Genomic DNA, 20,197 nt, shown 5'->3' on the forward strand with positions numbered 1-20,197 from the left:
ACTCCTGATGACAGGGGCGACATGGCCCTCAGCCAAAAGACCACACACACACACACACACACACACACTTCACTGAAGGATACACCACATCTGCAGCCTCCCCACCTTTACCCCGCTCTGCCGGTGCCTTGGATCACTGCTCATGTTGTCCAACACTGTTCCGCCTGGGAAAGATCTCCACTGTCAGTCTCCAAGCTGTCGGCGACGCTGACCCGCCGGACCCCGGACGAATCCTGCAATAGAAATCAAACAGCCCTCCCTCTCTGTAGTGAGAGTCTGTTGCTGTCTAGTCCTGCTTTGAACATTAAACCCTGTGAAGGTTGATTGAGTGGTCCCTGGGAAGAAAAAGAAAAAAAAAAAACCGGGGTAACAAACAAGCAGTGAGAAAGTGAATGTGAAATGCAGCTCAGCAGCAAATGGGAGAAAACAGGCCACTAATTGGCTGCTACAAGGAGGAACATGACAAATTAATGCTGATAGTCGGGCAGCTCATTTTGTTTTGGTACATTATTTCCCACTTTACAAATAAATGTTTAAAAACAACTACATCTTGCAGTGTTTATGAGTGTATTCATCCACAACTGTCCTGCTAGAAGAAGACCACCTTCCTCATTATGGACTAAAATGAGTCACTGTTCACGGCTGCCATTGTTCTTATTTTATATGTGAGAGCTCAGTCGCTGTGAGGCCTAGACACTTCATAATCTGTTGTTACAGACAGGTTCATGTTGGTGACCTTTAGCTGTGCCAACACATGCATATTACGCTTAGGGTCTCACACCTCTCAGCTAGTACCTCTCTGTCTCTGTCTTTTCCTGCTTCTTCCCTTGAATTCCAACCGCCTTTTCTTGCCTTCTAAAATCAATTGTTATTGATTTTTCTGCACTCTCTGGGGTGGAGTCAAAAGAGGGGACAAAGGAGATAAAACCACAGGCGAATTGCTAAAGTAACTCCACTGTACCGTGGGGGACTGATATTATCATGAGAGAGGAGTCAGATGCCAGTTCGACTCCATTTAAAGGCACCGAAGAAGACGAGCAAATGGCATCCGCTGCTAACCAGGAAATTTCTAATGATTCATGAGGTGGAGCTCAGCCAAGATCTAACTGGCTGCTGACATGCTGATGCCAGTCAAACATACTGTACATAGAGACACTGTGGGTTAAAAGATGCTTTAAGGTTAATGAGTACTTAATACTGCTATACTTATTCTTACATTCACATTTTGAATCCAGGGCTTCTACTTGAAATTTAGTCGTTAACTATTTAACTATTAACAAATGAATAGTGGCTTAAAGTTGGCTGTTAGAGCCTCTCCAGGAATGTGTGTATAATGTACAAACACCGATTATAATCTAATCATGATACAGCCAAGAACATTAAATCTTATAAAATATTACTAGTATATCATTCACTTTTCAACTGAACAAGTGAAATGTTTTGCTGTCGTCGCAGCCATGGGTGCAAAACTATAATGACAAGTGGACTCCGAGTACAATCTGGGCTCAGACATGCTTGCATCTGCACATCCCAGCTCCTGCACCTCCTATATTCTGCAGCCAGGAGAAGCTTGAAATAATAATCCTGCCCAGAAATTTAGAGCCACTCATGTATCGCACAGCCTTGAGGTCTCAGATAATACACAATCTCTGCAGCGGTGAGACAATGAGCAGTGGATTTGTGCGCTCGTACACATGCTCGCCCAAACCCGGCAGGATATAAACTGGATAAAAGGGGAATCTTTTCACATTAAAATAAGAAATTCTTCAAAATGTGTCTCATGCTGCGAGAGCACATGTGACAGCTGTGAGAATACAAACGCCTGTATGGAGACAGACTGTGGACTGTGTGTCATGTAGATCTGAAAACTGAGCCCACTGTTGATTGGTGAAACTCATTACTGGCTCGAGGTGAGATCACAGGTTTTTTTTTTTTTTTACATTAATCCATCTGAAGCTGTGAAATAGTAGCAGCAGTTATGGAACTTTAATGTTCATTTTACTTACATTTTATTGCTGCAGTAAGTCTCTATATGAAATCCAAGAGCTTCATGTTATATGACGTCCTGCTGAGAGACAATCTGTTAGAGGAAAGCTCCCTCTAGTGTACAACGAAGACACCCACACAAATAAACATTAACAATCACACGTCACTAGAACTGTTTCAATATTTTTAATCAGGTTTTTCATTTTGTACTTGCATGGGTAAACCAAGAAAGTATATACACATTTGTCCTTTTGGAGAAATAAAAAAAAAACATCAAAAGTGCATACATGATAACAAAAGAGCAATAAATTAACACGGAAGACTTTGACACAGTCTAGAGAACTGACTTTAAAAAACGAAATAGAAAAACAAAAAAATAAAGGGGCAATTGCTGGAACAGAGGCCCTAATATGGAATAAAATAATAAACTTTGGGCCCGTTCAGACAATGCAGATGCCAATAATAAACTCATGAACCTAGTAAGACAAGAAATACAGTAAAACAGCCGTAATAAGTGAAAAAAGTATCAATGAATGCAACACAGTATTTTACAAAATGCATTATGAATGACATTATAAAAAATCATAATACAAAGACAAAAAGGTCAAAGGGAAGACATGCTACGTATTTAGCACTGTAGTGTTCATTGTTAGCTTAGAAAATCTAAATGAGACTCATGACATTCATTCATTACACAGCTCCTGCATCCTCCAAAAAAAGTAAACTATCCGTTACAATTTGATCTGCTTAAGGCTCCTGAAACGTCTCAGTATCATCATCATTTAGTGTTTACATCTGTAAAATGTCCCCAAAACAAAGTCCAAAAACAAATTCTCAACTGAAGTTCCTTCATTCAAGTCCCTTAAAGTCACAACACTTGTCAATGCAGCTATATTGCTCTAGTTCTCCAGTATCTGCAGAATCTTAAGTCTGTGGCTCAAATGTAGGATTAAGGTCTTTCACTGTCAGTGGTTATTGCAGCTTTGATTCAGTGGTGAATTGCCTACACAGTCATGTTGCAGATACTGGCATTAATTAATGGTTTCACCTTGGAAAAGTGGAACTTTCTGCGACTCAAGAATAAAACAATGTGTTACAACAATAACTCAGTGAATGGATTCTCTAATCTTAATTAAATTCTGCGGGGACGCCTATATGCACTTTAACAATTAGAGTGACTGATGTTTTACAGCCACTCCACCAGTTATCAGAAACAAATAGTGGTGCTGCTTTAAGCGTGTCTGGAAGTTGTCGTTTGCTTGCCGATAAACTGCCTGTTTGGAATTAAAAAATAATAAAAATCACATCTTGATTGGAATGATTGATGTGGCATAAATACTACAAAAAGTATCAACTAAACATTTATATTTTAATGTCACTGTTAATTACATACTGCAATAGAAAACTACAAATTTACTATATGTCTTTATTGCATTTAGCTATATATATTGAGTTTTCTTTATATTAGAGACTGACCACATCTTTGATGCAGCTGAGAACATTTCAACAGGGGTTCACAAACTGTTTTCACTGAAGTGAATAAATGAAAGGCTTTTTCACAATACATACGTACATACATACATACATGATGCTATTTAGTGACCACACAGAGATTATCGCATCCATAGTGTTGTCTCTGCTGGTTTACAACGGTAATTATTAAACATCTTGTCAAAAATAAAAGACAGTAACCTACCAGTTTGGTAGGAGCACCCAGAGAGCACAGATCAGCAGAATTCAAAAAAATTAAAAATATAAAAAACATTAAATGGTAGAATGCTGAAAGCAATTGTGGCATTAAATAGATTTTCATATAGGCAAAGTTCTTAAATGTAATCCTTTTAACTGTACAGATGAAATATTCTGTAATTTACAACTTCTAAATATTGGAATGGTGTGCAAATAAAGCAATGGAATATACCAGCCATGCTCTGCTCTCTACTTTACGCAGCCAAAGACTCTTGCATAGTTAATGAAATACATGCATTAGCGTTTTCATGCAATACTGCATTCCTTAATCATTCTCAACTCTGTACACAGACAACAAATAATACAAAATTAAAAAAACACAGACGATAAAAGCGGTGACGAAAGCTAGAGAGGAAAATCAATTCTGCAAAGTCTCATTTTCTCTTACATTTAACATTGATTTCTGACATCGTGTCTCAACAGGTATGTATTTGGATTAATTGGATATACAATATATATACTTCTCATATGGAGTACAGTACTTGTCTGGTCTTTAATGGCCTTTTGAGCTCTCAAAAGTCGCCCATGTTGCACTTTTTGGTAATTCAAACCTCAGCTTTCTTTATTCAACTGATGAATGAGATGATTACTAGTTATTGCTCTATCACTAGTATGTTAGCCGAGGCCGATTGGAAGCAACGGTTTAAAAAGTGTCATGACGGTACGTTCCTGTGACACAACACAGGACCAAAGTGTTCCTGTAGACATTCAAATCAGCTCAGCAATATGCTACAGACCTCTTTACTAAAGCTACTGAATGTCTCATCTATCATGTTGTAAAACCTAAATAGTAATGTAGGCAATGTGGTGGCTATTAACACAAATGTTATGGGAAAAATGAAAATAGTTGGAAAACAAGGGAATAAGTTCTGTACAGAAAAACAATTCTGCCATTTGCCTCTTAAACACAAAATGATCTCAAATTATGAGCCCTAGTTTAATATACAGTAAGCTATATGCAGTATGTCTACTGATCCTTGTTTACAATGCCCCAAAAAGCTAAAAAATAAAAGTCCTCTAGAGGGTCCTCACATCCTAATGCACTGGGTTCTGGCTACATGAATGGATTAGTAATCCAATAAAGTTCTTATTTAACAGGTGGACAAACAATTGTAATGGCATGAGCCAGCTCTAAATTGCACACAGACTTTATAACAGGCAAACAAGATGGTGAAAGCCAAAATTACATAAAATTGTCCTGCTTCGATCCAAAGTGCCATGCACAGGTTCCTGATAGATTACAATGTAAAGTAGAAAAGAGCAGCTAAAGGAATACCACCACATTTGAACAGCAATTTATTATTTCTATGGTCAGTGACAGTTTGAACAATATATTCTCTCAGTAAAAAGCTCCCACAACATTTTGGGAGACTGGGCTGCTGCTCAGCTCGTGACAGTGATTAAAATCCTGAGAATACAAGAAGGATTTTAGTGTTATTTATGTCCATTGCTTAATAAGTAAACTGATGAGACAATCTTCTTCCTCTAAATGTCAGACTTGGTGCTCTGGTGTCACATTTTGAAGAGGGATGTTTGTAGTTTCTGTGGCCTAAATAGTATTCTCAGGAGATGGCTGTTCAAATAAAACATTGCAGGGTAGAATTTGGACTCAAAGTGTCACCATATAGCAATTTTACTTGCCAAGAGTGCACTGATAAACAGCTTGTTGTGCATCTTTGAGTTGCAAATAAAAATGTCTGGTTAGAAAACAAGCTGCAGCATTCAACAAGAGAAAAATGTGATGGTTCCGTGACACCTTACAGCTCATTTTTACATCACGAGATGTAGAAAATTGCTCTCAGTTACTCCAAAGCAAATCTCTCTGAACAAATACGAGTTAACACATATAAGCTCAAACCATACACAGACCATTTAAATAACAAACATCAATCCTTAAACTGCGTGGTGGTTCCTCTGAAACCATCTGAGAACCAATGTAAACCCGGTAGATGCTACAGAGAGAGAATAAGAGGAATAGGATTATGTTAATGTGTGAAGTAAAAACTACTTTCTAATGCTTGGATATCAATGATATAACCACATTCATTCGTTCAAAACATACACTATGCTGGTATCTAAAATATGAATATTGCAATTGCAGGTGGGGTAATTCTACAATGACAAAGCTGATTGTTCAAAACGAGACCAGCGAGCATCATGACAGCTGCAGTGACCGTATCCTGCCTCTGCTTCTATCATTTTACTGCGAAAGAAATATACTGTGCAGTGTTTGACGGTTGAGATTATTCAGCCTACATATCAGTATACGGACAACAACTTCTCAGAGACAATATAAATGTAGTTCAACTATTAATTAAATGGCTCGTTATCAATACTCTGTTTCAGCCCGATGAAGAAAAACATGGCAACGTGTTGTCTTCTCCAGTGAGGTACCACAGGTTATGATAAATGCTGCCGACAGGTGTCTGGTTCACTGAAGTGTGTGGTCACAGCTCTGAACATCAGCATTTGAAAATATGCTCATTTAAGAAACATCAGTGCCAGAGGAGCATCGGTCTGTAACAGCACCATGTGTAGTAAAGAGGTGATTTCTTCAAATGACCCCTGAAACATTGAGATGAATGTACCCTTTTACCATATCAAGTCTAAGGCCTGTTGACTATACTTTACGATATGTCTTTCACTCATGAACAGACAACGTAGTAAAAATGAGATAATTACATTGTTAAGTTAGTGTGTATTTATATATATGACTGTTCTGCGTAAAAGAAAACTACTTTATCTATACAAAGTGCGAACAAAACAACATTCCTACTCAGTGATGCATACAGTAGTAGACTACAATGTTGCCAAAGGCAATTACTTGTTTCCATGTACAGCATTGGAAGGCGCTTAAGATCATTTTCATCTTGCTCATGGAAAGGAAGAATTTAGTTATATACCATTTACTTTGTCAATATCTGTACAGACATGTATATATATATATATATTTATGTATTTATATACTTTAAATTTAAAGGGTTTCATTCCAAAACACACCATTCCTTTGAGAAAAAAAGACTGGCTAAAATACATTTCTATCGAAAAAGTATTAAACAAAAATAAAGTTTTAAAATATTGGAAAACGTGTCTCACTGTTTGTACCGACTCTAATTCTTCCTCATCTCAAATCCTTTTCTGTTTTGGTCCTTGGCCCTCCATCACCTCTGTGTTTTTATACTGTTTATGTTCATATTCAGGAAGGTTGAAGTCTTTTCAGCTAAGCGCCAATCCTTGATACTCTCTACATGAAATGTGAATTCACTTATCAGTACATACAGATTACTAATGTCTTTCTCCATATCTTTGACAAAAAATACTCATACTAACCCTATTAATTAATGCGCGAGGTGTTCAGAGAAAGTGTTTGAAAAACAGATTGCAGGTTCTAATTAAAACAACCAATGAGAACTATATTTCGGAATGAAACTCTTTTGTTTGTGTGTGCGTGTATGTGTGAGCATATCAACTCAGTTTCAGCATCTGTCCAGAGAATATTTTTGATGTTACGCTTCTGTTGTCACTGATGTGCAGTTTAAAATGTTTATAGGAAAGCAATGAGGCTTAGGCATCAACAGCCAGCTTATTTTCCTCTTAAATCTAAAGAGAGCAGAAATGCTACTCTGAAAGACAAACCATGCACTGTGGGTTCATACAAAGTGAGTATGTTCCTTACCCCCTTAATTTCAGCCTTTTAAATCAGGTTTTTCCAGCAGGATATTTAGCAAGCGAACTAAACTTACTGATTGCAGAGCTGCAAAGATATAACACAGCTCGTGTCTGAAGGAAAGATAATTGGATTTCAAGATTCCAACAGGGAATTCTGTCAGCTGTCATATAGGCCTCCAGTACACACAATCAAATAGATTGTGCTCCACAGCTGAATGCATATGGTATGCTCATGTACCCTCCATGTCAGAAATCATCTAATGTGTCAAGCCATCACCCTGCACTCCCCATTTTCTTACTCGCATCAAACCCATTCCTAATGCTCAAAGGTGTAACTGACAGTATATACTGTTTTAAGAACTAGATGATGCAGTGCAGGTGACGTTCAGTTTTTTTTAACTTTAATCCAGAACAGCTAAAAATACTCTGAGCTGGCTGCCAAAGTTAAAACCTCATAGTTCCCATATGCATATGATGCCAGAGTCAAAAGGAAAACCATAACATCAAAAAATGTCTCTTTACAAATACTCCTGGAGCTCACTGGAACTTAGGCACAAAGAAAATAGCTGCATTATGTAAGTTCAATGTACTGTGGCTGTATCATTGAGGCCTCTGTGTTGTACGTGCAGGAGATTGCATGCTTGATGACAGCTTTCGGGAAGATGCCATCCTCTCGAGAGGCTTCTTCCCGTTTGCGGGAGACTTGAGACTTACTTCGGAAGTGGAAGACTTGGATTTGCCAACGTTCAATAGAGTGCGACTGAGAGAGCTGGGGGGCTTGGAAGACGTCTTTGTCTCTGACTTCGTCTCACCTCCATGAGTCTCTGTAGATGTCTGCGAGGACACTGCATCTCCCGTTTTTCCCTTATCACCACTGATGTCCTTGGCCTGTCCGTTCTGCTTGCACGTCCTCTCTGAGGCTTTTTTGGCAAGCAGGGTGCTTTTTCCTAGATCAGCCGACCGGCGGCTTTCCCTTTGTCGGAGGGCACTCTTGAAGAAAGACAAGCCTTTTTCCTCAGGTTTGCTGCTACGCTGCAGGTCTCTGTTTGATATGCTGGGTGAGCGCAGGCTAGTGACTGAGGAGCTGCTGCTGGAGCTCCTTATTAATCTCCTCTCAGGTCGGTTGCTTTCCCCACTCTTCGACAGTGGAGAGCGGGCTACCAAACTGCCTCGGAGACTGTCGACCACGGGGCTCGTGTGCATAGAATCTCTGCTGAAGCTCCTTTCTACCAGCTTCTTCCGGCTGCTCGTGGAGCTTTTCTCATTGATAGTGGAATTCTTCTTTGACGTTGGCGAGGGAGAAGCTGAGGACTGTGGTGTGGAGCGGACACATGGCTTATGTTGTGGCGTCTCTACAGGATGAGTTGCCTCCTTTGTTTTGGAGGGAGTGCCACTTGGTGTAGAGGTGCTTTTCTTGGCATTTACACTCTTTTCTTTAGTACTGCTCGCCTTTTTGCCTTTCACAGGTGTACTGGAAGATGATTCAGAAGCGGAGGTCTTGTAGGTCGAGCACAAACGTTTTTTGCAGGTTTTTTCCGTCTCCACTTTGCTGGAACTCTTTGTGGAACCTGTGCTTTCTGCCTTTGAACCAAAACCTCCAATACTGCTCTTACGTTTCTGTTCTTTGGAGGGAGTAGCTTGAGTGGGGAGAATGTTTTGGTCAATAGCTGTAATCTGGTTGTTGTTCTCAGTTGGCTCATTTTTGGTGCTCTTCTTTTCCACTGGTGTGGGAGCCCTGCAGTACATCATGTCGAGGAACCGTTTGTTGTTGTCCTGGTCACTCAGGTTGCTCTCCATCATAGACAGGGGAGACCTGCTGCCAAAGTAACGTTCATGTCTACTGTAGCTGCCAAAACAGGACGTGGACACCTTGTCATCGCAGGCTTCTCCTATCCTCTCCAAAGGAGGAGAACATCGAGAGTCGAGGGAGAAACGTGAGGGCGAGTTGGATCGCATGTGCAGCTTTGCAGAGAGAGACCAAGAGGGCTTTATCCCACTGTCGCTGAAGGCTAAAGGGCTAGCGATGGATGACCTGGAGGACAAGCTCTGACGCTGGATGCTTCTCACAAAAGGGCGGACAGAGAATCCTCCTAAAAACAAGGAAACATTTTACAAAGAAATTAATTTTTGTGAAGGACGGTTAACTGGAAGTATCTTTGGCAACCCTGAATTAATCCAAATTAAAACAACATTTTTCAAGGCTATTAAAAACAAATGTATGCAATGCAGCATAAGAAAATTCAAAATTCAACCATAAAAAGAAAACCCATTATATATACCCATTATTTTTGAATTCGTGCCAAAAGATATTTCAGCAGCTTTAATTTAAGGGTGTTAATAATCAATTTGTAAGTAATTATGCAAATTACCTTATAATAATATATTTACTACTGTTAGGACAAGTAATGATAAGACAATTACAAGTTTAGGCACTCAAACATATTTGCAATAAAAAAGCTGGTTGTATAACAGAATACATCATTTGAAGCACTATCCACAGTGAGATCTGTGGAAGTTGTAGTTAAATATCAGTTTGCCTGGCCAACATATTTGGGGCCTGTGCAGACCCTGTATTCTCTACATTTATATTAACCACACACAGCAGCTCCAGCCAACATCTGTCTCCATTTGGACTCACTCAGACTGTGAGGCTTCCCACAGTACAGAGCTCTCTCAAGCATGTTGTCTTGCTCGCCCCAGTCACATGTGACACATGTCCTTGTAATATTCTCCCTCTTTTATGTTAAATTTTATAATTGGATTTTGGAGTTGGTGTTTGGTTTGTTTGGTGCTCCTGACTATCAAGAACTGTGGGAAACTTTTGTGGTATCTTTTGATTCCAACAGAAATATAGTCAGTGGAGGGATGTTTTACACTTCGTACAAAGGTTTGTGTTCCACATGTTAAAAGGTGGAACACACTAATACACAATGAAAGCAAAGCTGTCTCTATGGAGTATTTTCCATTCATCATTTGCGTCTGATGGTTCACCACATGTATGATGTTGTATATTGGTTTTGGTCCTCTGAATTTAAAAAAGTCTGGTCTCATCTGGTGGATGGATGAATGGTATTATTTAAACATATTTTTTAATCCAAAAGTTAAAAATCAAAAGTTAATTATTAAGTTAGTGCTTCTGTTAGAACGTTGAGCCAAAATTTAAAATGAGTCAAAAAAAAATAGCAGTTTATGTGCATCTAATCACAAAGCACCACAATCTGACACCCATAAAAATTAAATAAATATATGCATTGTCTCACCATCATCTTCACTGCGTTCTCCAGGAAACTCGACTGACTCAGCCAGTGATGCCAAAGAAGTGCGTCTGGATGAGGCCCCAGAGGCCAAGCTAGCAGGCCTACTGCCAGGTAACCTGTTGACCCAGTGGTCACATAGGGATGAACTGGTGGAACCTGCGGAAAAGTATTAAAAAACTCTTATATGACATTTTCCCCAAAAGAGTCTGACCTTTGTGGTCAGTACATGCACATTAAACTTAAAAAAAAAAGTAAAAGTCAAAACTTGTAATGCTTGACTCCAATTAATGTGTTTACATTGGTTGCTTGACATTCAAATGTTAGTTTGTCTCAAGTATTCAAAGTCAAACCCAAATTTTCACAATGTCACTGCTGTATATTGTATCTTTGTACTTTCATTCTGTATTGATCGCAATATGACTTGAATTATGAATACGTATGGTAAATATAGAACTCAGGAAAGGAAATAAAAGCTGACCAGCAACAGAGCTGTTGGCCGACCACGAGGGAATAGCTGTCCTCCGCTGGTAGAACAGTATATAGGCCGTCTGCTGACACACGTCATCGTCAGCTACTGGTGAAACCTCACTGTCATCAAAGCAGTACCACTGACCATCAATGGAGTTCTTACAGTAGGCTGTGAGGGCAAAGCGAAGGGAAGAATGGGTCAAAATTGATAATCAACACATAACTATACAGTCTATTCTATTTCCTGATAATACAACCTTTGAATCAATTGTTGATATCATTACCTGTGTAGTGGCCTCCGTGCATGTTCCCGTGGTGGTTGCACACAGCGTACAGGTCGTACAGGTAGTCATCTGGATTTCTTCCCAGGCCATATGGCCGTCTCCATGGCGACCAATGGGAAGGTAAACTCCAGCTGCTCTGGCTTCTCTTCACCACATGAGGTGCCATGTCCATGCCCATCAGCGGGAACCTCACCATGTTCTGCATCTTCACCCTCCGATCCCCCTCCTGGAACAAGATAAAGAGATCAGCATTTAAATTTATTCAAGCTCTTGATACTCAGAAAGTATTCGAATCATATTCAGGTTTGTTGCATTGTAGATGTTGTCATATGATACATTTTCCCTTGGAGTTTTGGTGCACAAAAATAAACAGAGCAAGTAGAGAAATATATAAATTTGTGCAGGAATGTGCAAAGTATTCACCAGGGGATGTAATAAAGTTCACATTGGATCTAATGGTTTCTATTATTATTATTATTATTATTTGAACAAGTGTTTGGTTGAGCTGACATACCTGTCTGAATCTCTTGAGATGCAGTATGAGTACGTCCGGCAGCGTCCATAGGCTGAGCTTGATGCGGCCCTGCTGCAGCTGCTTGCAGTGGGGACAGCGCCAGGCATCGTCTGGGGCCAGCTGAAACACACACACCACCAATCAAGGACAAGCTCCAACCACACTGCTTATAAAAAAGGCCTCACACAGGATGAGGCCCAGAGTTTTGTGCTCGCTTCTCTCTATTCCCCCTCCAGAGCAAGCGCAGGCAAGAAAAACCACAATGCATATGTGGGTCTGTGCTCAGAATTTCTGGTTTATTCCTAACATAGCATTAGGAGTCAAATACACAGTAAAACCACAGAGAGTGGAAGACTGTTTGAACTTCAGCAGAAGAATAATAAGTGGGAAGAGAAATGTGAGACTATATTTCAAAATATACTCAACACTGACATGTGCCAAGGAAAATCTAAGATTTATTTTCGAACGTCAAACTACCGACAGTGATCAGTTCTGTGTGTATTTGTGTGTGCATGCACCAGCTGTGTGTGTGGTCACAATGTTACCTGCTCCTCCTTAGTGTAAAGCTGGAAGCACTGAGCGAGAGTGCAGGCCTGTGGCTGATGATGATGTTCCCTGTGCAGATACACACTCTCTGCATCAGGAATGTACTCCTCCTCAGTGTGTCCAAACAGACTGCGGGAAACATGAAGCACAGTCGTCCATTCATTCAGCAGCAACGTCATGTGACAATCAGAAAATCTCTCTCCAGAATATGTCCCCTTATATCAAAAAGAAATATTTAGTTTATGTAATTTAGTTAAGTTTTTATAGTTTGTTTGTTTTTTTTAATTAAAATGGGTATTTGTCATGGGCATGTGCATGGGATTACAATACAAACACAACACTTTGTGAAGGCAACTGACTCAGTCATGTAGACATCCTTGTCTCAGAAAACATGGACCAATGGCTCCTCATGCTTGTTGGTTTGACAAATCTAAGACATCTCCAGTTTATTTTTATTGCATTTGTTGGGTTTGTAAATACAAAATATAATATCAGTTAGTTTTCATTTTTTCCCCAAAGTCAAAAAAGTCTATCTATCTATCCATCTGGTTTTGAGTTGTGTTTTTCTTTAATAACCTTGCTGGGGTGCAGCAGCATTGAAAAGGGCTCAGAAAAGCTTCACAAACAATTCCTGCACAAACACGAACCATGTGTGTAGTTCTGTGTGTGTCTGTGTGTTAACCACACAATGTAGTAATTAGCTTAAGTGAGGAAATGTTGTTGATTGTGTAGGCGGAACTTCAGACTCCGGTGTTTACTTGGCTACAAACCACAACTGTTTTTTTACTCACACACATTTGTAAGTAGATTAAGGGAATTTATTTTTCAAAAAGCAAGTAATGTGATGAATAGCAGGGAATACAGTGGGCGGCACCTACATTCAAGGCTCAAATTAGGTTTAGTTCTGTAAAATAGCCCTTCATAAGTTCAACATGTGACTTGACAGTTTTTCTTTTCAGTAATCCTGCACACTGCAATGACTGTCATCATCAGTTTTCCTGAAATGGTGCCTTACCTTGAACTGTAAACTTGTGTCCTTTACTGACACATGACGGTGCAGTGATGTGTGGGCGAGATTGTCTTTGTTTAATTTGAAAAACAGGTACAAGGATTGGATGAGCTGACTGACCAACTGACATCTTTGTTTCAATGAATGATACTGTTGACACATGCAGCTACAAGATTCAGGCATATTATTTTTCACAAGTTTGTATATTCAATTTTAAAACTGCTTCTGTCGTCTCAACTGTGTTTTCTACTTAATAATTTACACTTACACACTTGTTAGCTTGCCTATTACACACAAAATTACATTAAATTACAATAAAATACACATTCGTGTCATGTCTACAAGGCAAGCTATTTTCGTCCTTTCATCCTGTGCAGAACAAAGATACTGCAGATAAAATAAAGCAACCTCTAGCAAATATTAATCTTTTTCACTCACTAGTCCTTGGTCTCTTTGTCCCACTCGACCACAATCTTCACATGTGGTGGCCCCCCTTGTCCACAGGACTTGTATGCTCTGCAGTGGGAACAAATGAAGACATAATCAAAAAGGGATTTTGAAACCCTTTATCTATGTGTGAAAAGCTTTTCTGGGAAAGGTTGTGTGCCACATAATCCATTTCAAATTACATGTAATTTCAAAATGGGGTCACTGTGAAGGAAATTTACTTTAGAGGGTAGCTAAATCCAATACGGCTGTAAAACATGAAATCATTTAGTTACTTGTAAAAAACAGACATAAGTTCACAGTTGAAATATATTTCTGCCTTTGGTTAGGTTATACAATTGTGTGCATAACAGAAAATATTTGTTATGAAAGCACATCCTGATCAGAAACAGGTTGGATCTCACTTTGATTTGTGCACCTCTTTGGAACAAAAATGTTGTGACTTGTTTTATTGTTGTGAACTTATGTAGGTGATACGTCAAACGTGTTAAACTGGCATTTTAACGAAGTCAAAATCATGTCAGGGCTTGTCAGCGAGGTAGGCCTATGAGAGAGCAACAGTACTGATATGTATAAAGAGAAGATGACAGGACGAGATGGATGTAATTTTGACCTCACCCAATTACCCAAGATCAGGCCTGTCTTTACCTTTGTGTGCATGTGTTTACAAAGTTTACTTTGATTTCAGCGGAGCTCACTTCCACCTCTCACTGACATTAACATCTAGAAGACTCTTGGTTTCAAATATCTACACCTCCCTGGATATACACTCATAAACTAATAGAGTATTTTAAACAAAGGTAAAGGTCTTTATGTTTGCTAGTAACGTTCAAGTTTTTCCACATTTCCAATATGAAAGGCGTTCCATCAGGAGATTTATGAAAGCACAGTGTACACAAATACATGCTGTGTTAAAGACAGGTACATTTGTGTAACTGCAAGACAAAATTACACCTCAGTCAAAAGGAACCACTATATAAATGTGTGATTGTCACACAGAAGCAGAACTGACCTGTCCACAGTTGGGTGACACAGTGGTCTCTCATCTTGAGGAAGGAGGTAGGTGATACCAACAACGCCAACCACCCGAAGACTGAAAGGTCCAACCTACAAAGACACAACATCCTCAATACTTATATAAGACCAGTATGTCTGACTTAATAACAGGGAGAGCGGATGTCTATGCATGACGTCACTAATGGTAATTGCACAACAATTTCACTGATTTCACGCCTTTTTCAGGCTCATATTTGAAATACACATTTTCTTGTCTCTTCAGTACAATATTCAATATTTAAGTCCAGCTGCTTGGTCCTCCTACCTGAATGTAGACCCCAGGCCTCAAAAGATGACGCATTTTCTCTAGGATCTCTTTCTGTAGAGCATCCCAGGTCACAGTGCGCTCCATGTACAGTACAAACGGCAGTCCGAACCTAAAACAACATAAAGTGCGGAGCTGTTAGCAGTCATCAATTTCTCCAGGAACTTTTTCACAACACCTACGGTGGACGATCTGGCCAAAAGATAAAATCACTATCTATTTAGTTGCAATCTTTTTTCTCAATTTCGAGGAAGAGCCTTGTGACAAAATGTATCAAATTCGCATAGGCATCTAGTTGGCTACATCATTCTGTCGGTTTGTTTACATAGCGCAGACCTACTATGAGGATATGTGAAGTTTGAGTAAGAGAACATTAAATGCCACAGTCTCTACGAATCACCTCAAAAGTAGATTGTGTACGCCTTCAAGATCATTAACAATCTAAAATCGTCAGATTGGCCACCCCTAACAACACAAATAGCCCATCAAAGTGTTACTAAAATTTTTTGGGGAACTACAAAAAAAGTAGATCTTGTGTTGGAAACCCCAGTCTTATTATTGACAAGAACAGGAGAACATAAAATATTCTGTACCTCTTTCCTTGGTGGCCGCTACAAGCTCTGTTGCACACCAGAAGGATAATTTTTTCAGGTCCCAGGTTTTTATTGGGTGATGCAGTCAAAGGCGTCATTGCCCCCTGCATGAAAGATGGCGTCCTGCTGATTTCTGTCCCATATTTCAAGTTGTTATGATTCAGGTTTGCCAGAAGACTTCCTGTGAAAGGTACGAACAAGTCTCCATAGATTTCCTTCTACAAATTTACTGTGAAAATGTGCAAAAAAGTAAGCATGATTTACCTCTTTTTGTGCGTATGTTTTCCAGTTTGAAGGTCTCTGGTGTCTCGAAGGCAAATATGGAGTCGCTCTCTTGGATGATGTCAAGATCGTCATCATCATCACAGAATGAACGATGAAAACCATCATAGTACATTTCAGTCAAAACAAACTGAAAAAGGAAAATAAAGAGTACATTTAAAAGATTTACACTAACAGCATCCAGATTCTCTTCATGTTTTATGCGGTTACTGGAAAAACAACACAGTCATCACAATATCCTGCTTTAACCCTCATTAATATTTACTCTTGAGGCATTGTATCCTGCCAGCTTCAATCAATGTTAGCAGTCAGTTGCTGTTGCAGCCCTAAGCACTACTGTGTTAAAACCTGTCTTACTCTCTAAATGTGCAGTGAGTCCACTTCATAAAACACTGGGTTCATGACCAACTGCTGGTCAGAGGTAGAGCTGGCTTTAGGGACGGTGTGCTAACATTGTGTGACTGTAACATAGTCTCACTGTGTCAGACCCTGAGCTGATAAGAGACAGGAATAGCACCTGGTCCATGGGGATCTTGGTCTCACGTGACACAGCATCTCTGAGGCGATAGACGGTGCTGTTGAGGGGAACAGCGACACCGATCCTCATGCAGTGAGAGTACTTCCCCTGGTAGACCACTGTCACATACAGGGGCCTGAAAAAAAACAGCCACATACATGACATATTTTACTAAGAAACACCATTTCTCACTATTTTCACAAGTTTTACAAACCAAACAATCAGTTGATTAACAGAAAATAACTATCAGATTAATCTGTAGTGAAAATGAATAATCAGTATTAGTCCTGCTCCACCTAAACTAATTGTAACAGTAAAATCCTGCTTTTACATCCATGCATGTGTAATAGTAATCTCATTATATACTATATAATAGTATAACAGTCACAGGATACATCTGTCTACATCTACATTTTTTTTTAATTATATAAATAAATTATATTTTCATACTTTTATTTAAGTAACATTTTCAATGCAGGACTTACTTTCAATTACTGCTTACTATGGGGCGTCTTTACAGTGTGGTATGAGTACTTTTACTCATACCAATTAATTTTGCAACTGAATATTTTTACGATATATGCAGTAGGGGGTCTGAAAATGTTGAAGACCCCTGTTGTATGATGTAAGATTATTTCCTCTGACTACACATATTTAACAAGTCTATTTACACCTCTAAAATGAACACACTGTTCCTTTGCTTTGAAACCATAAAGTGCACACTCCTCCCACACCTGTTAGCTGCCCCTCCTGCACACTCAACACCCCACACACTCTTAACACACCAGGTTACATTCCTTCTTCTGCAACTGCACATACTGATATTTGCATCAGAAACTTGTCAACACACACAAAGACTGATGTTCAATGAAAGTGAACTCATTCATTGTACTTCCTCAGAGAGTAAAAAAGAGGTAGAACAAGCTTTTATTTGGAAAGCCTTCTAAAGGGATTTTTGTAACAATATATGTTTACTTTAGTGATTACTGTATACAGCTTGTAAACTATTAATAATGGGTCATGAACATGCAAAAACCTGTCAACTGATCATGCTGTAGCACAGCTGAAGAGTGTAACTCACCGTGTGTGTGGCAGTGGGATCGGTAAGGAGATGCAAAGGAAGGGATCAAACGTATTGCTCTGCTTTTGGCAATGTGGGCAGGTGAGAGAAGACCTGTTGGGACAAAATTAAACCTCTTAATAAAGCAGAGACATTGTGTAGCCACACTGAAAAGAAAACATGGAACTTAAACTGGACATAAAGCCTACCTGTACTGAGCCTGAAAAAGTTCTTGTACAAACGACCCAGCAGAGAGGGGAGGAGATGGCCCCTCTATGCTTTGGTCATCTTCTTCAATAGGTGGCTGAACGAACAAAAACAGATTTTATTGGTCAGATTGAAAAGTCATAAACAATACCATCCTGTCAGGGTTTATAAGTTACTGTGAAAGTTGTTTATTGACTAGTTCCAGAGAATCAAGAGGAAACAAGACCAGGCAAGCCTCGCTAAGCCAGACTGTGATTGCAGTGAGAGACTATTTCAGACACCTGTGAGTTATGATGCAGTGGAACAAAATAGCAAAACCAACTGGAATAACTGGATGAGCAATAAGGCGGACATGTACAGTTATGACTTGGTTATGACAGTTGTGTGTGGACCACACATACATTCAGTGTTTCTCAATAAAACACCGAAATATCGCTTTAACAACCTTCACAAATCATCTAAATTCACCTTTATAGCGGGCCTGCTGTTGGGGTTCACTGTGTTGATGTCCTCGTGTACTCTGTCCAGCAGCCACAGTAGAAACTCTTGAGCATCATGCTGAGCGTTTCCCTTAAACTGGGTGGCATTTTTTGACACAGCATTCTGCAACAAACAGGGTGGCCCAGAGATCATAATGCATGCAAGGTCAAAACCTCATGAAGTTTAATTAGCTGCACATCCTAGACATCATTTGTCCCTGGCATTTTCAGCATGCGTCAGCAAAGTAAAATCTTCCAGAGGCAGTGAACCATTAGGATCCATACAGATGATGAACCTACCTTAAAATCCCTGCTATGCTGGGGGGTGTACTCAAACGTCCATAAAGCCCGCACCAGTCCTGACAGCTGCTCTGTAACTTCTCCTTTTGCCAGAGGACCCTTCTTCTGCAGAAGTACGCCATTTGTCTTTGGTTTGTCCTCATCCTGCTCGTCGTCTTTATAATGCTCCAAAACCAGGTACTCAGCAAAGAGTTCAGTGTTACTGAGGCACTGCAGAATTGCATTCATGAAGCAGGTGTTCCCGTGGTTTTTGAGACCTGACACTCCAGGAATTCTCTCACCAGACAGTAAACTCCCGAGATCCCCATCATCCATGGGCACATCTTTACTTCCAGATTTGAAAGTGGAAAATCCTCCATCATCTTTGTCATCTTCTGTTTGAACTTCAGATCCAAAGTGAGATAACGCTGTCAGTGTCCTGAGGACTCTGCTCATAAAACTGCCCACAGAGCGCACAGAGCCTCGCCTGAACAGCTTCTTGCTGAAGCTCGACTTCTTGTCCTTGGTTGCGGCTTTGCAAGACATGATTTCTTCTTTCACAGACGTACAACTCAGACAGATGTGTTGCGGAGACCGACAGCCATCTCACTGGCTGCTATCTGCTGCTCCATCTCAAAACATGTAGACAGCGATAACGCCAACTAGTTAACGTTAAAGCTTACGCTGCAGGCAGCATTAGGTGCGTTAGCTAACCTTTGCTGATAAAACCATTTTTAATGAGGAGTCTTCTTCTAAAGCATGCCGCGGCAGTAGCTTAATCTCACTTGTCAAATAACGTTAGCAAACCGTGCTCTACAACCTCGCTTAAAATACTGGCGACGGCTACTTACATACCGAGTTGAGAAGCGTGACACGAACATTGCTCAGGTCAGTTATTACGACCGCAACTTGCTCCAGAGTCACCTTGTTTTTGCGGGTTTACTGCCCCGCAGCAATGAATCGACATCGGTTATGCTGAGATCGAAGACAGCAGTGTTAGCTAATTCAGCTAACGCTGACGCTAGCTACAATAACAACAAGACCAACAGAAACAGCAACAGTCCTCTCCGGCGTTGTGTCCATCTCCAAAAGAAACTGATAGTCCTCCGTGGTATGCAGGGGCTGGCAGCTAAAGCGGAGAGTGTGTCCGAAATTTGGTTAACCTCATATTTGTCACATAATTGGAGGCACATTCGGGCTAAGCTACAAATAGCAGAATCGTTTTACTTCTTCTTCTTCGCTGTCTTCTTGTTTGTGTTGGCAGCTGGTACGCAGGTCTACACGCACGTTACCGCCACCTGCCGGACTGGAGTGAGAACAGCAGCCTGGCAGCCAGAAGCTCTTTTTAATGAACCTTTGTCATTTAAGTACTTTAAATATAGACCTAGCCAGTCATTTTAACTGTCAAATCAATAGTATAAGTGTACTTACTGATAAATTAGCAAATTAACCCCTTTTTAACAGCAACAATACTCAGAATCAGGAGAAATTTGTGAATAAGATATCCACAAAGACTGCAGTAGCCTGTGT

At 39.9% G+C, this 20,197-nt stretch overlaps 1 protein-coding gene across 1 annotated transcript; it reads right to left on the bottom strand.

Annotated features, from left to right (window-relative positions):
• Nucleotides 1-6,775: 6,775 nt before the first annotated feature.
• On the bottom strand, nt 6,776-19,639 carry LOC141018950 (ubiquitin carboxyl-terminal hydrolase 31-like). Its single transcript, XM_073493705.1, has 16 exons — nt 18,689-19,639; nt 18,378-18,512; nt 17,912-18,006; nt 17,724-17,816; nt 16,643-16,778; nt 16,108-16,255; nt 15,844-16,024; nt 15,251-15,362; nt 14,942-15,036; nt 13,921-13,998; nt 12,473-12,602; nt 11,928-12,047; nt 11,414-11,639; nt 11,140-11,298; nt 10,665-10,817; nt 6,776-9,494 (listed from the first exon to the last, which is right to left on the bottom strand). The coding sequence occupies exons 1-16, from the start codon at nt 19,211-19,213 to the stop codon at nt 8,005-8,007; spliced, it is 3,876 nt and encodes a 1,291-aa protein (XP_073349806.1). The 5' UTR covers nt 19,214-19,639; the 3' UTR covers nt 6,776-8,004.
• Between the last annotated feature and the right edge of the window lie 558 nt (nt 19,640-20,197).

The sequence above is a fragment of the Pagrus major genome, chromosome 23, assembly GCF_040436345.1.
Source record: "Pagrus major chromosome 23, Pma_NU_1.0".
Lineage (NCBI taxonomy): Eukaryota > Metazoa > Chordata > Actinopteri > Spariformes > Sparidae > Pagrus > Pagrus major.

Bases quoted from the DNA above. Each gene is read 5' to 3' on its own strand.
- LOC141018950 (XM_073493705.1), bottom strand. From the start codon at position 19,213: ATGTCTTGCAAAGCCGCAACCAAGGACAAGAAGTCGAGCTTCAGCAAG. The intron at 18,513-18,688 runs GTAGGTTCATCA...TGTTTGTTGCAG, and splicing joins AGCATAGCAGGGATTTTAAG to AATGCTGTGTCAAAAAATGC. The intron at 9,495-10,664 runs GTGAGACAATGC...CCTTGTTTTTAG, and splicing joins AGAACGCAGTGAAGATGATG to GAGGATTCTCTGTCCGCCCT.